Below are 10,354 nucleotides of genomic sequence, written 5' to 3'. Positions count from 1 at the left end.
AACTATAGCCAGTTGTTAAGCTAACTATAGCCAGTTGTTAAGCCAACTATAGCCAGTTGTAAAGCTAACTATGGCCAGTTGTAAAGCACACTATAGCCAGTTGTTAAGCTAACTATAGCCAGTTGTTAAGCTAACTATAGCCAGTTGTTCAGCTAACTATAGCCAGTTGTTCAGCTAACTACAGCCAGTTGTAAAGCTAACTATAGCCAGTTGTAAAGCTAACTATAGCCAGTTGTTAAGCTAACTATAGCCAGTTGTTAAGCTAATTATAGCCAGTTGTAAAGCTAACTATGGCCAGTTGTTAAGCTAACTGGGGCTAGTTGCTGAGCTAACTGTGCTTGGCAGGTGTGGGGAGTATTTGTGGGTTGAGCATCAGGAGCTCCGGCGCATTGCATCCTGGTACATGTACGCACTGAAATGAGGCTGCATAAGACTTAAGACTCAGAAACTGAGCTTCTCGTCAGTAGGTACAGACTGAGGACTTCACTGCTTCAGCTGACTACATTTACCATTGGTCTGCTGACACACTGTTGCCATGGTAACACAGAACAGACCTTTATTAATGAGACGTTGAGCTCAGGCTGCTGGAGAACATCTGAGGTTTCAAAATAAGTAAATAATCATGTGACTGTGTGACTACATTACCCAGAACCCCACAGAAACACACGTGTGTAAACAAACCCAGAGTGTTTTTATTTATCAGTGACAGAAACAACAAACAGATCAGAGGTTACACCACAGAGGAAGAAGAGGAAGAGAGCAGAGGGGGATTGTGGGTAATAATTGATCTACCAACATCAGCGTGCAGACACACGCACGCACACACAGAAGTACTTCCTGTCTGCACAGGAAGTCAGCAGAGGGGATCACGGGAAGCTGTCGTCATCGTCTTCAGCCATTTCTTTGGCAAACTCCAGGTCCTGCTGCTCTCGCTCCCGACGCTCCTGAACGCACCACGCACACAGAAACAGACACAGAAAAACAAAGTTATAAGTTATAATGTCACATGTTTAAGTGTTGAGCTTTCTAAACTGAAGCGTCATGTCTCTGATCTACAGACTGTGGAGAAGCTGACGAAGCCTCTCGCTCTGAGAAGTGAAGCCTGAGGACACAAGGTCGGCTCCGAGTGTGTCTTCTCTGTTCCAGCTTTGAAGAGCGCGGTGGCAGGTTGCGTCTGTGACGTTCTGACAGCTCTGCACTAACATGATCAACTTCTCCTCCATATTTATCACACACTGATATTTACTGAAGAAGGAAAGATATCTGTCGGCTGTGACTGGTTGGTCCTCGTCACATGACATGTGGTCATAATGAACTTTTCTTATCTCAGGGCACAGCTGTCACATCCTAAAAAAAAAAAGGCACTCAGGAACACGTGTGCATCACAACAGTGTCGCTCTGGTGTTGATGCGCACCTGCTGTATCCATGTTCGTCGGACAACTAACAACTATAGCCAGTTGTTAAGCTAACTATGGCCAGTTGTTCAGCTAACTATGGCCAGTTGTTCAGCTAACTACAGCCAGTTATTCAGCTAACTATGGCCAGTTGTTCAGCTAACTATGGCCAGTTGTTCAGCTAACTATGGCCAGTTGTTCAGCTTACTATGGCCAGTTAAGCCAACAATAGCCAGTTGTTAAGCTAACTACAGCCAGTTGTTAAGCTAACTATGGCCAGCTGTTCAACTAACTATGGCCAGTTGTTAAGCTAACTATGGCCAGTTGTTAAGCTAACTATGGCCAGTTGTTAAGCTAACTACGGCCAGTTGTTCAGCTAACTATAGCCAGTTGTGCATGTGCATGTCTACGTTGAAAACAAATCCTCAGACTTTAGAGAGGGAGCACTAAAGCAATAAAAAAAAAAACTTCAGAGAGCTGCTATGTGTGGCGACCTGTCAATCAGGATGGAGGTGGAGCAATGTGTGTCCTGCACAGCTCCGCCATCTCCTCCAAAAACTGGCTTCAAAAACCAAAGATGGTCAACGGTGTAGTCTTCAGAGTGTGAGACCACAAACTGATGGGTGATGTCATGTCTGCGTCCATTAATTCATCCAGCCTGTGATCTGGTGTCATCAGTCTGTCCTCTGAACATGATGCCCATTAAATCATCTGAACTGATAACATGTTAAATCTGTGATGAAGCTTCACATGTAGAGAGAGCTTGTGTGTGTGTGTGTCTGTGTGTGTGTGTGTCTGTGTGTGTTACCTCTGCTGACTCCAGGTCTTTGTTGTAAGCTTTAGGAGGAAACCTCATGGCCTGTAGGACGACACACACACAGACAGTTATTGTCAGCAGCTATACCGTGGAGGCTCATCTCTAACTGTGAGAGGACTAATAAAGATGCTGTTGGGGATTATATGAGACACTTTTTTAATCAAAATAATAACATGGAATATCAAACTGATGACCAGAAAGGTCATTAATCAGCAAGATTTCATTGGTCGCTTAGTCGCAGAAAAAAACAAAACAAACCTGAAACTCTATGAGGAGCTGCTCCTTGTCAGAATAAATCCAAACCTATATGACTGGACCATGTGTGACTTTACTTTGAAAGGACAGACACACAGTGCTTTATGTGACACTGGAGCAGCAGCAGTGACACCTTGTGGTGGACAGGTGACATTACAGGAGGAAACTCAGTGGCTCAGACTTTCCCTTCCCAACGCCAAAGTGAACAGTGTGTCACAGCTCGCCGTCACTGACACTACTGCAGGTGCTGGCTGAGGCCGGCGCACTCGTGCTCAGAGATGCTTGTTCACAATGCTGCCGTGCTGCCTTAACTGTTTCATCAGATTTGAGGTGCGGCCTGACTCACAGCTGATCAACGTCCAGCATGCACCGTGCCTGTCGTCTTTCTCTTTTACAAAGTGAAGCCACACTTTTGGCCGTTTCCCACGGTCCATCTTTCACACTGTGACACACTGGTAATGCATGCTAGCTCTCTAGCTCACTGTTGTGTTGATGTGGGATGCAACAGGTCCTGGCAGATGATAAAAGGTCCTGGAAGGTGGCCAGGTAAGCCGCAGAAGTGTGTGTCTCACCTTGACAGACATGTTGTGGATGTCCAGGCAGAAGGAGATTCTCTGGTGAAAAGCCAGCTGAGGCTCTCTGGTCCCGTAGATGTCCATGGTCTCTTTTGATTGGACGAAGCCTTTCTCGTGGTTAATGCTCGCCTCGATCACTCCGTCACGGATCGCCTGAAGGACACACACACACACACACACACACACACACACACACACACACACACACACCAGGGGAACACAGTTCGGTCTGAGAGACTGCTTCAGATCTCTGTATGATGATGATGATGATGATTTGAGTTGAGGTGTTTCCTGATTACCTTGGCGACGATGAACTCTGCGTCCTCTGGACTGTCGAGCTGCAGCTTCTGAGCGATGTCGGCCAGAGAGATACGAGAGTACGACAGGCTGATCATACGCACACCTGAACACACACACACACACACACACACACACACACACACAAACAGTTACTGAACATCACGTCAAACTGTTTTATTCTGATGGCTAAATAATATTTACACAAATGTTTCTGAAGCATTTAAAAAGAATGTAAGAAATAATTTGTAAGTAACCCTCTCACACACTTTAACAAGACAGCCTGTCCTTTTATAAATCATTTCATTATTTTACTTTCTGATTTTAATTATTTGCCTTCATCAGTAGTCCACATGTTGCAGTCATGTTCTCGTGTGTTGTAATTAACTAATATAAAGTTTTACAGAATCTGTTTGAATGTTTGTGTTTGATAAAAGGGGGAAAAAGTTGATTAAAAGACACGCTTTATGTCCGTGCATGTCGCGACTGTAGGTGGTGTCAGGACATGACGGCAGTCACGCACACTCTGGAGCAGCATTCACAAACCACATATGAATCTACTGGTGCAGCTGGATTTATAAACTACAACTGGCAATATGAAACTATCATTGAACGGCTTGGAGAGGAGTTTTATTATGGTGACCGCGACGTGAAACATTGGCCGCTGACAGGCGGCTCTTTTCTTCCTCTGTGGCAGATTTGTCTGCGTCTTTCTCGGTGCACTGTGCTGATAACAACAGCGCCATCATGTTGGTAAAATGCCCAAACTGCAGTTACAAATCTAGAAACAGAAATCTACCAAGTAAAACTGTTTAACTATAAATCTATGACTGTCATTATGACACCCGTCAGAGTTTTGTCGAGACCATACCAAACCGACATCAAAGAACTAGCGGTGACGAAAGCCAACTGTTGCGTCGTCTACGTCGCCTCACGTCGCCTCACGTTGCCTCACGTCGCCCTGTGTCAGTTGCATTTGAACACACTACACGGACTACATCCGACGGCCAAGTAGCACGTACGTTCTGCGCCTGCGTGAGAGAGAGCGGAGTGAGAGAGTGGTACATCCTGTCAGCCGAGGGGTTTCCTATCTGTGCAGCCGAGCACCGCAGCACCTACACAGACTATTACATCCAGACGGTCCCGGTGTTTCCTCCTCAGGCTCCACTTCACTCAGCTGCCCGATAAACCCGCTGCTTCTTCCCACTTTAACCTGAATAACAAACCAGGGCTCGGTGCTCTGGTTGGATCCAAACGGAGAGCCGGGGCTAGCTCAGAGACTAGCGGAGGCTAACTGGCTGTGCTTCCCTCCGGTCATGCTGCGGCTAACGCTCCACTAGCCGCTCCCAGCTAGCTCCGGTTTGTTATTCAGGTTAAAGTGTGAAGAAGCAGCGGGTCTGTGGGGCAGCTGAGTGAAGTGGAGCCTGAGGAGGAAGCACCGGTTAGCCCCGGTTTCACTACAGGCAGATTCACTCGCTACAGGGGCGAGGAAATAAAACCTGAACAGCCAATCAGAGTGATCTCTCTCACCGACAAGCTCCGCCGCCACCGCCGAAGTGCCAACGGTGCGGGACACACCGCAATAACTAGGGCGACAGACGCTCACCGACGGCCCGACTTGGTGTGTCAGGGCCTTTACTCTCTGTGCAGGAACAACCCTGACAGGTGACGTGTCCTGTGATTGGCTCACCGGTCTTGATGACGTTGTGTCTCAGGCGGATGATGAGCGTGTACGTCCCATCAGTCTGAAATTTCTCCCCAAACTGCTCCAACACCTGGTTGAACTTCGCCAGGTTACCTGTTCTCACCGCTGGACACACACACACACACACACACACACACACACACACACACACACACACAGAGGACACATGTGATCATACGTCCACCACAACAGTAAAAACCTGTTTATAAATCTTAGGATTTATATATAGTTTTTAAATCTTATAAGTATAAAAACTATAAAATTAAAAATAAAAACACCAGACCAGCACATACAGGCAGTCTGCAAATGGTCAAGGCCACGCCCCCTTTTAGGAGGACAGACCCTCATGATGTCATTGTGATCTGACGTGTGATTGGATCATAATTTTGACACGTCTGTGGGTTTTTATTTCTTGTTAAACAAACATTTGTTTTACAGTCATGTGTACTGAACGTTTTGTGACCTGACGTATAAAATATCATTAATTAAAATAAATATATTATTAAACCAAACATTTAAAATCTAATGGTTTAAAAGGATTAAATCAATCAATCACTGATTGATTGATTGACTGATTGATTGATTGATTGATTGATGGAGATGACTGTACTGTGTTGGTGTTTTCTGGTGTGTAAATACCGACCCTGGGTCAACAGGAAGTAGGGCATCAGTGACCTCTTGAGTGACGGCTGTCTGAACTGAAGTCTGTCAGGAATCTCTCCCAACAACAGCTCCACCACAATCAGCAGCTTGTGAACCTGATCACAGATCAATATGTCTGTTATTATCAAACCAGAGTGTAACGATGATGATGTTGATGATGATGAGTCCGTCAGTCTGTCAAGGAGTGTGTGTCAGTGTGTGTTTCAGTGTGTAACTGACCGTCTGTTTGAAGCCCACAGCAGTGTGTTGAGGAGCTTTCCTCAGAGCGTTGGTCAGAGTCCTGCGAGCCTCAGAGTACTCCAACTGAATCGCCTTAATACGACCTGCAGGAGGTCACGTGACACACAGGTGAACACGCACACACACACACACACACACACACACACACACACACACACACACACACACACACACAGGTAAACACACAGGAACTCTCAACAATAAACACAAACAAAACACTAATGAAGTTAACCAGGCACACAGGTCGTGGTAGAAGAGGTGATACCTGTGTGGTACAGGTATGAATCTCACCTGTGTGGTACAGGTATGAGTCTCACCTGTGTGGTACAGGTATGAGTCTCACCTGTGTGGTACAGGTATTAGTCTCACCTGTGTGGTACAGGTATGAGTCTCACCTGTGTGGTACAGGTATGAATCTCACCTGTGTGGTACAGGTATTAGTCTCACCTGTGTGGTACAGGTATGAATCTCACCTGTGTAGTACAGGTAGCGGGCCCACTCGTTGTTGTTGGCGAGTTCAGGGAACACAGATTTGGACACCAGCTTCTCGGCCTGGTCGTACAGGTTGAAGTGCAGGTAGTTCCTCAGCAGCAGGTTTAGGAGGACGGCCTGACCGTCAGCGTCATGACGCAGAGTCGCCGTACGCAGACGCGTGTGGAGGAAACTGAAGGGTTAAACACAGTGACAGTGTTGACATGAGAAGAAGAAGAAAGAAACGTTCACACTGATGAAACAAACAGGAAGAAAAACTAAGACTGTACCTTTAAAATATTTTTATTAACTGTAATTATTTTGGCCCCATTAACACCTGGAGTTAACCTCTGTGTGTGTGTGTGTGTGTGTGTGTGTGTGTGTGTGTGTGTGTGTGTGTGTGTGTGCGTCTGTGTGTGTGTGTGTGTGTACCTGCGCATGGAGTCAAACTGGTTGAGGAACTCGTACACTCTGGCGTGGTAATAATAACACTTGGCGGCGACCAGATCCAGAGCTCTGCGGTTCTTAGAGCCGATCTTCTGAAGCAGGTCGTCTGACACTTTCTGAGCCTGAAACACACAACAGGTCATCATCATCATCATCACCTTCATCATCCTCCTCCTCCTCATGGAGAATACAGAGATGGACCTGCAGGCTGAGTGTTGAACCTGCGTCCTGTTTGGTGCTGACCGATCAGATACTTCCTGATGTAACTCTTGTGTTGCCGCCTGAGTTCAGACGACACTGAGACGTTCTCACATGTTCAAAAACAGTTTGTATAGAAATATGTTTAATAGTAATAATAATAATAATAATAATAACAATAATAATAATAATAATACATTTTATTTATATAGAGCTTTTACAGCTCTCAAAGACGCTTTACATTTAAACAAAGAAAAGAAGTACATACATGTAAGTGTTAAAAACACAAACTTTGTGCATCAACGTCAGCTCAGTCCAGTCACTTTAAATTATGAAGGTTATAAATTAATATGAACTCAACATAAACAGTCTCTGTTTCATGTTCTCTAGTCTCTATATACAGACTCTACATTCAGTGAATGTAGAGTCTGTAGGCAAACCCCAGAGTTCTTGCCTCCGGAAGAAGAGCGGAAGAGCCCTGGTGTCGGATTGTAGGCTGTTTGTAGTCCGCGTGATATTGACCAATCACGTTTGAGCCGGCTGTAGTTGTTGCCAGGTTAAACAGTCCGTGCAGTGAACTAACGAGGCGGAACATAATTGGCGTCACTGCAAACTCTGAATCCATCGCAATGGTTCAGCATATTTACTGATATATAAACGGAAGTCAGAAATGGAAATTTGCCTCCTCCGCCCAAATCAAACTGGAACGCCAAAAAATCAGGGGTCTGACCCCAGAGGCTGTATTACCGTCTGCTGGAAGTCAGACGCCGAATACAGCTGATGGGTTCCAAGAATGTATGTTCTCAAACACAATCAGTCAGGGATCACCTACAGGAGCCCCTGAGGGACACTTTCACTGAACGTCTTCAGACCAACAGTGAATAAATAAAAACCAGACAGGCAGACAGACAGACAGACAGACCTCTGTGTATCTCTTGTTGTTGGTCAGGTGAACCACCAGCAGCAGCTGCAGGTAAGCCTCCACCTCCGGCAGCAGAGGAGCTGACGCAGATTTACCGGTCCTTGGTCGAAACTGGACGTCTCCGTCTGCCATCTCCATCGGCTGAGAGACAGACAGACAGACAGACAGACAGACAGAAGGTATCAATACTGATCATCTGACCTCATGTGTCCTGTGATGATCTCTTTGCATAGACTCTGATAGCCTTGGACCAAGACGTTAAGTGCATGAACGTCTTGAAAACAAACCCCGTTTTTCGTTTGGGGGTTCCCGGTCTAGACCGATTCACGTCTCCATAAACGTTCAATCAAACATGTAATGTACTCACCTCACAGGCACAGATGTTAGGAAGGTGTACGGGGGGTTGCCGTGTGTTTGTATATCCGTTATTGTTCAATAAACATGCATTTTATCTAGGGATGTCTTGAAATTTTCTTCACCCCTTCTTCATCCTGCAATGAATGAGTGCACCGGCTTTCTACTGCGCCACAGCACCACTTTAGCGGTTGGGAGGTGTATTGCACATTGGTAGTAAGTGTGAAATCTGTGCCTGTGAGGTGAGTACATTACATGTTTGATTTGAACGTTTATGGAGACGTGAATCGGTCTAGACCGGGAACCCCCAAACGAAAAACGGGGTTCGTTTTCAAGACGTTAATGCAATGAACGTCTTGGTCCAAGGCTAAGACTCTGACTGCAGCTTATTATTCTCTCAACAGGTTAATCAATAATAAAGTCAGTGACTGATCAGGATGTGACGCCTCCTCGACTCCTCCTCACCTCCTCCAGGAAGCCCAGCAGAAAGTCTCTGGTGGACGTGTTGTTGGTGAAGAAACCAAAGATGGCTTTGTGCAGCACGTTGGTGTTGAGACGGCGGCTGGTGGACGGTAACGCTCTGAGAGCTCGCAGCACGAAGCGAGGCTCCTTCCCCGACACCGCCTTCTCTATCTGCTTCACGTGCTCCTTGATGTCTGAGGAGGAGGAGACAGGAGGGAGGTGACAGGAGGAGAGGGGACAGAGGAGGAGACAAGAGGAGAGAGGACAGAGGAGGAGAGGGGACAGAGGAGGAGGGAGGAGGAGGGAGGAGGTGACAGGAGGAGAGGAGACAGAGGAGAGAGGACAGGAGGAGAGGGGAGGAGAGGGGACAGAGGAGGAGGGAGGAGGTGACAGGAGGAGAGGAGACAGAGGAGAGAGGACAGAGGAGACAGAGGAGAGAGGAGAGAGGAGGAGACAAGAGGAGAGAGGACAGAGGAGACAGGAGGAGACAAGAGGAGAGGGGACAGAGGATGAAGATCGGAGAGGAGCAGATGAGGAGATCACCACTGAGATGTGAATGAGGTCAACAGTCAGGCAGCTTCATACTGAACTTTAATCATATTTAAATCAGTGAATATATCTGAGCTCTTCTTTTATATGATCTGAGTGTATTGATCTGACAGGATGACTCTGATCAGTTTTAAAGGTAAACATCATATTTAATGTGTCACAAACACAAACAGTGATCATCTGATGTTTCTCATGATCGTCTCTGACCTGTGTTAATAAAGTTTATCTTGTACCATCTGTATTAATCTGTAGTTCTTTACCGAGTGCTCGGTCACAACAACAGTTAGCTTCATCATTAGCATGTTAGCTAACATGCTAACAGCAGCTGACTCATCTCCGGTGAACCGGACCGGACAGTGACCAGCTCCTGAGCCGGTACCGGACTCTGCCGGTGGGTTTAACGGCAGTAACGTTAATGGAAGTGAGTCTTACCGTCCAGAGTGACACTGTCCAGCTCTTTGGGCTGTTTAGCCGCGTTAGCCGCCTCCTCCTCCGGCATCTCCACGTCCTGCGGCTCGGGGCCCGCCGGCTCCTTCGGCTTGTCGGCTTTAGAGTCCCGGTCCCGGCCTCCCGCCTTGTCCCCGCGCCGCTTGGCCGCTGTCTCCTTCATGATGAGCGGACAGACACGGAATAATTAACCGACCTGTAATTAATGAGCTCAGTGTGAAGTTAACGGCGATGACTGGCAACTATTCTACAGCGCAAAGGATTATGGGAAACCTCAGGCTGGATGAGATGATCACAGCAGAGCAGACGCTGACAATCGATCACATACAGATCGATTCAGACTCTCCTGGAAACAAACCCGTGTTTTCCGTTGGAGTCTTTAAAGCTGTGAAAAAAATCACGAACACAAACAAATAAAGAGGTAAACAAACAGTTTGTTTTGATTCTGTAATAAATTAGGGACTGTTCGTTATTTATGAGGGAGAAAGGGGAGGCATGAGTTTTATTTTTTATTTCGCGAGTACAAGCAGCCGAAATGAGTTTCCTCCGCAGGGTGT

The 10,354-nt window shown here is 46.6% G+C and overlaps 1 protein-coding gene and 1 long non-coding RNA gene across 2 annotated transcripts; both read right to left on the bottom strand.

Annotated features, from left to right (window-relative positions):
- Positions 1-672: 672 nt before the first annotated feature.
- On the bottom strand, positions 673-10,079 carry psmd3 (proteasome 26S subunit, non-ATPase 3). The gene is made up of 12 exons (XM_050068913.1): positions 9,783-10,079; positions 8,805-8,995; positions 7,986-8,126; positions 6,851-6,987; positions 6,421-6,611; positions 5,927-6,030; positions 5,688-5,802; positions 5,030-5,149; positions 3,342-3,445; positions 3,040-3,195; positions 2,204-2,254; positions 673-944 (listed from the first exon to the last, which is right to left on the bottom strand). The coding sequence occupies exons 1-12, from the start codon at positions 9,958-9,960 to the stop codon at positions 867-869; spliced, it is 1,566 nt and encodes a 521-aa protein (XP_049924870.1). The 5' UTR covers positions 9,961-10,079; the 3' UTR covers positions 673-866.
- Positions 3,685-5,023, bottom strand: LOC126405271 (uncharacterized). Its single transcript, XR_007571564.1, has 2 exons — positions 4,798-5,023; positions 3,685-4,495 (listed from the first exon to the last, which is right to left on the bottom strand). It is a non-coding gene; the product is annotated as an uncharacterized LOC126405271 (long non-coding RNA).
- Positions 10,080-10,354: the final 275 nt, after the last annotated feature.

Source organism: Epinephelus moara, chromosome 18 (assembly GCF_006386435.1).
Source record: "Epinephelus moara isolate mb chromosome 18, YSFRI_EMoa_1.0, whole genome shotgun sequence".
Classification (NCBI taxonomy): domain Eukaryota; kingdom Metazoa; phylum Chordata; class Actinopteri; order Perciformes; family Serranidae; genus Epinephelus; species Epinephelus moara.
The sequence above is the reverse complement of the archived record's forward strand: the minus strand, read 5'-3'. Positions and strand labels throughout refer to the sequence as shown.

Excerpts from the sequence above, each read along its gene's own strand:
- psmd3 (XM_050068913.1), bottom strand. The coding sequence starts at position 9,960 with ATGAAGGAGACAGCGGCCAAGCGGCGCGGGGACAAGGCGGGAGGCCGG. Across the intron at positions 5,803-5,926 it reads CTGTGGGCTTCAAACAGACG|GTTCACAAGCTGCTGATTGT; the intron begins GTCAGTTACACA and ends ATCTGTGATCAG. Across the intron at positions 945-2,203 it reads AAGACCTGGAGTCAGCAGAG|GAGCGTCGGGAGCGAGAGCA; the intron begins GTAACACACACA and ends TGGTGCGTTCAG.